Source organism: Humulus lupulus, chromosome X, assembly GCF_963169125.1.
Source record: "Humulus lupulus chromosome X, drHumLupu1.1, whole genome shotgun sequence".
NCBI lineage: Eukaryota > Viridiplantae > Streptophyta > Magnoliopsida > Rosales > Cannabaceae > Humulus > Humulus lupulus.
The window spans coordinates 27,886,554-27,891,274 of record NC_084802.1 but is presented as its reverse complement, the minus strand read 5'-3'; the positions used below and the strand labels follow the sequence as shown (position 1 = coordinate 27,891,274).

Below are 4,721 nucleotides of genomic sequence, written 5' to 3'. Positions count from 1 at the left end.
GCTAACTATAGTGATGGTTATGATAGTGGAGAAGCGTACATGGCTGCATCATCTTTTAAGGGATGACTGGATACTAGATTCTAGTTGTACGTTTCATATGACTAATAACAAAAGTTTACTCACTGATTTTAGGGAATCAAATAGGGGAAAAGTCATACTTGGCAACAACCAAACTTGTGAAATTGAAGGCTTGGGCACTGCAAGCTTCAAGATGTTTGATGGAGCAATATGATCGCTCACAGGAGTAAGGTATGTGCCTAACTTGTCTAACAGTTTGATTTTTCTAAGTGTGCTTGATGACATGAAAATAGAAAGCAAGATCAAGGATGGAAAGATAAAATTATGCAAGGGAGCAATGGCCATCATGAAAGGCCAGAAGAAAGAAGGATTGTACTACTTATGTGGGGAACTGATTGCTAAATGTCACAACTCAATGGAAAAATCACATGAAGATGCTAAAGCTATCCTATGGCACAAACGGCTTGGTCACATCAGTGAGAAAATGCTACATATTTTAAGTGAGCGGAAACTTCTTGGTAAAGACAAGGTAACTAAGGTAGATTTCTGTGAATATTGCATTCTAAGTAAACATCATAGACTTAAATTTAAAACTAGAACTTGCAAATCTAAAGGCATATTAGATTACATTCATTCAGATTTATGCGGTCCTAAAAAGACCAATACACATGGTGGTTGTTCATATTTTATGTCTATTGTTGATGATTTTTCTAGGAAAGTTTGGATTTTTCTTCTTAAAAATAAGAGTGATGCTTTTCAGAAATTTAGAGAATGGAAAACCTTGATAGAAAATCAAACTAACAGAAAAATAAAGGTCCTAAGAACAGATAATGGGTTGGAATTCTGCAATGAATATTTTGATAAATAATGTAGGGAACATGGGATACAAAGACACAGAACAGTTCGGCTCACACCCTAACAAAATGGGGTGGTTGAACACATGAATAGAACCATATTGGATAAGTCTAGATGCATGTTGTTTAATGCTGGTTTATCTAGGGGTTTTGGGGGAGAGGATGTTATGACAGCAGCTTACTTGATAAATAGATACCCCTCAAGTGCCATAGAGTTAAAGACACCTGAGGAGAAGTGTTCGGGAAAACCTCCAGATTTATAAAATCTAAGGGTGTTTGGATCAGCCTATACACACCAAAATGTTGGAAAACTTGAACCAGTGCTGTGAAAGGAGTGCTCATAGGATACCCAGAAGGAGTAAAAGGCTATAGGATTTGATTAAGGGAGAATGGGGGTTTTGAAACCTTAATTAACAGGGATGTTATATTTCAAGAATCTAATTTTCCTTGTTTATCTAACAAAAACTCTAGTGCAGGTGTACAAGAAACTAACCTTACAGGTACCTCAATGACTCTACCAACAACTAAATATATGGTGGAACAAAATACTTAAGAGATCGATACAAATCAGGTGGAACTTGTGGAACAAGAGCCTGCTATAAATCAGGTGGAGCCAGGATATATGGAGCAGACTCTTGGGGGTCGAAGTCAAGTGGAACATCATATAGAAGAGCAACCTGAAACACATACAGATATTAATACTAAAGAAAATAGAGAGAACTTGTCTAAATATCAGCTAACAAGAGATAGAATGAAAAGGGTCCTAAAGCCTACCCAAAGGTTCAGTTTCAATGCCTGGAATGAAGTGTTGGCCTATGCATTCCAAAGTGTTATGGAAATAAACTGTACAGAACCTAACATCTATGAAGAGGCAGTAAATGGCAACAACTCAGTAAAGTGGAAAAAGGCCATGGAGGAGGAAATGAAGTCTCTGCTAAAGAATCAAACCTAGAAACTAACTAGAAAACCTAAAGGTAAAAGCATAATAGCTTGTAAGTGGTTGTACAAGCTCAAAGAAGGCCAAACAAAAGGTGAACCAGCTAGGTTTAAAGCAAGATTAGTGGCCAAAGGGTTCACACAGAAGGAAGGTATAGATTTTATTGAAATTTTCTCTCCTCTGGTTAAGTATAAAACCATAAGGATCATGCTTGCCTTAGCTACTCATTTTGATATAGAAATAGAACAAATGGATGTTACCATAGCCTTCTTACATGGAGAATTGGAGGAGGATATCTACATGGAGCAGCCTAAGGGTTTTATAAAGAAAGGACAGGAACAACTTGTGTGCAAGCTGGAAAAATCTCTATATGGGCTCAAGCAATCACCTAGGCAATGGAATAAAAGGTTTAGCTCTTTTATGTTCAAACAGGGGTTTTCTAGTAGCTATTATGATACATGTTTGTACTTTAAAGGCACTCAAGTTATGGAAGCTACCTATCTACTGCTGTATGTAGATGACATGCTAATTATTAGCAAGGAAAAGGCTAAAGTGGAGAACCTTAAAGAGTTACTAAAGTCTGAATTTGAAATGAAATATTTGGGAAAAGCTACAAAAATCTTGGGAATGCATATAAGGAGAGACAGAAACAAAGGGAAGTTAGTTTTGATCCAGGGAGACTACATTGGCAAGATACTAGATAAGTTTATATGACAGATGCTAAGATTACTAAGCAACCTATAACCCATCAGTTTCAATTGTCAAAGAATCAAAGTCCAACTTCAAAGGAAGACATTGAGTATATGAGCAATATACCATATTCTAATGCAGTCGGGTTAATTATGTATCTAATGGTCTGTACTCAACCAGACTTAGCTCATGTTATGAGTTTACTCAGTAAGTATATGGCTAACCCAGGCAAAGAACATTGGGAGGCTATGAAGTGGACTCTTAGATACCTAGTAGGAATGACTAAGGTTGGTCTGATCTACAGAAGACAAAACTCAACTACAGATTTGGAAGGATATTGTGATGCAGACTACGCATGGGATAGAGATAGCAGGAGATCAACTTCGGCTTATTTATTTCTAATTGGAGGGAATTGTGTAAGTTGGAAGGTTCAAATACAACCTGCGGTTGTACTATCTACAACTGAATCCAAATACATAGTAGTAACAGAGGCTATTAAAGAAGCACTTTGGCTAAGAGGGTTGCTAGAAGAAGTAACAGGGTACAAAAAGACTCCTACAGTGTATTCAGACAGTCAAAGTTGTATCCACTTGTGTAAAAATCCTTTCTTTCATGACAAGACTAAACATGTGGAGATAAAATACTATTTTATAAGAGATAAGGTGACTGAAGGACATGTCTCTATTTTAAAGGTTCCGACAGAAGAGAATCCATCAGATATGGGTACTAAGGTAGTTACTCTACACAAATTCAAGCTTTGCATGAATTTTCTAGGAGTAGAATATGGAGGATAACCTAGGATCTATCGAGCTAAGACCCTCAAAGAACATTCACTACAAAGCTAGCTCATATGGGGATATAGGTGGAAATTGATAGATAAATCCCCACATGAGCTGTTATATTATTTTATAATATAATGTTTTAGATTAAATAAATGTGACATAGAGTGTCACATATTGTAACATATAATAGAGAGTTACATTATTTGGATATATGTGAAATATCCAAACATGTAACATATTTGGTGTTATAAATTCATCACAAATTTGTAATTCCTAAATATCACCCATTATTGTGTAGATTTGTTGTTACACAATATTGAGATGAATTTCTTAAAGCCATATGAGAAATGGCTAATAAAGATGTGATTTTAACTCCCATATTGTGTATGGAAGTTACAAAATCAAGTGGGAATAAATTGGAACGTTTTGAAAAAAAACTGAAAAATTTGTTGCTAAACTTAACTGAGGGCCGTGGCGCCTGGAACAAGCGCCGCGGCCCTAGTGGCTGACAACTTCACACAATTTTGGTTTTTATCCAATTTCGAACGATTCCAACAACCAAGTAACTCCCAAATATCTATTTTAATTCCATAAAACACCCAATTAATCATTGGTAATAGCCATGGGGGTTGGTGGAATTTGAAATTCAAAGGGTGTCTCTAAACTCTATAAATGGGAGCCTAATGCTCACTTGTAAGACACAACTTTTCTATCCACTAGAGCACTTGGCTAGAAACACCTTGAGGCTTGATTATTCTAGTAAGCATTTCCTATAATCTGTGAGAGATTCCTTAGTGCTTGAGTTAGGGGGAAATAAACTTTTGGACAAAGGTTTCAAACCTTGTTCAAGTTGGTGATCCCCAATACTCTTCACTTTGGTTGTGTGAGTGAGAGTTCTTTGTTCATTGTTCTTATTCTTGTTCTTTTATTCTATTGCTTTTCTTTTCTTCTATTATTCACTCTTTTACATGTATCTTTTGTTTTAGAGTTGTAATCTCATCTATATCTTTTCATTCTACTACTTCTAGTTTATTTGTATATTTTGTCTTAGAGTTGTATTTTCTATCTCTATCATCTTCTACCTCTTTCTTTATATTTACATGTATTTTTTGTCATAGAGTTGTAACACTTTTTAATCAATCAATATTTATTTGTAATATATTGTCTAGAGTTGTAATATTATCTTACCATTTCCATTGAAGCAAAACATATTTTTCTAACATGAGCTAACTTGAAAACAGAATCAACAAACAAACAAAAGAATCAGTTATATTTTTCCAACTCAGCTCAGTTTTATGCAAAGCCTACTCTAACTGTTTCAGTTAAATCAGCTCAAACCAACAGTATAAATAAGAAGGCAACATATTAGAAGAGGCAGAGAACTTACGAAGAACAGAGAGAAGACCACCATTTCTTTTTGCGTGAGAGCTGAGAGAGAGT

The 4,721-nt window shown here is 35.5% G+C and overlaps 1 protein-coding gene across 1 annotated transcript; it reads left to right on the top strand.

Moving 5' to 3' along the window:
• Window positions 1-2,519: 2,519 nt before the first annotated feature.
• On the top strand, window positions 2,520-3,293 carry LOC133805660 (secreted RxLR effector protein 161-like). Its single transcript, XM_062243829.1, has one exon. It carries the CDS (start codon window positions 2,520-2,522, stop codon window positions 3,291-3,293), a length of 774 nt encoding a protein of 257 aa, XP_062099813.1.
• Window positions 3,294-4,721: the final 1,428 nt, after the last annotated feature.

Coding starts and splice junctions, on each gene's coding strand:
- LOC133805660 (XM_062243829.1), top strand. CDS start 2,520: ATGACAGATGCTAAGATTACTAAGCAACCTATAACCCATCAGTTTCAA.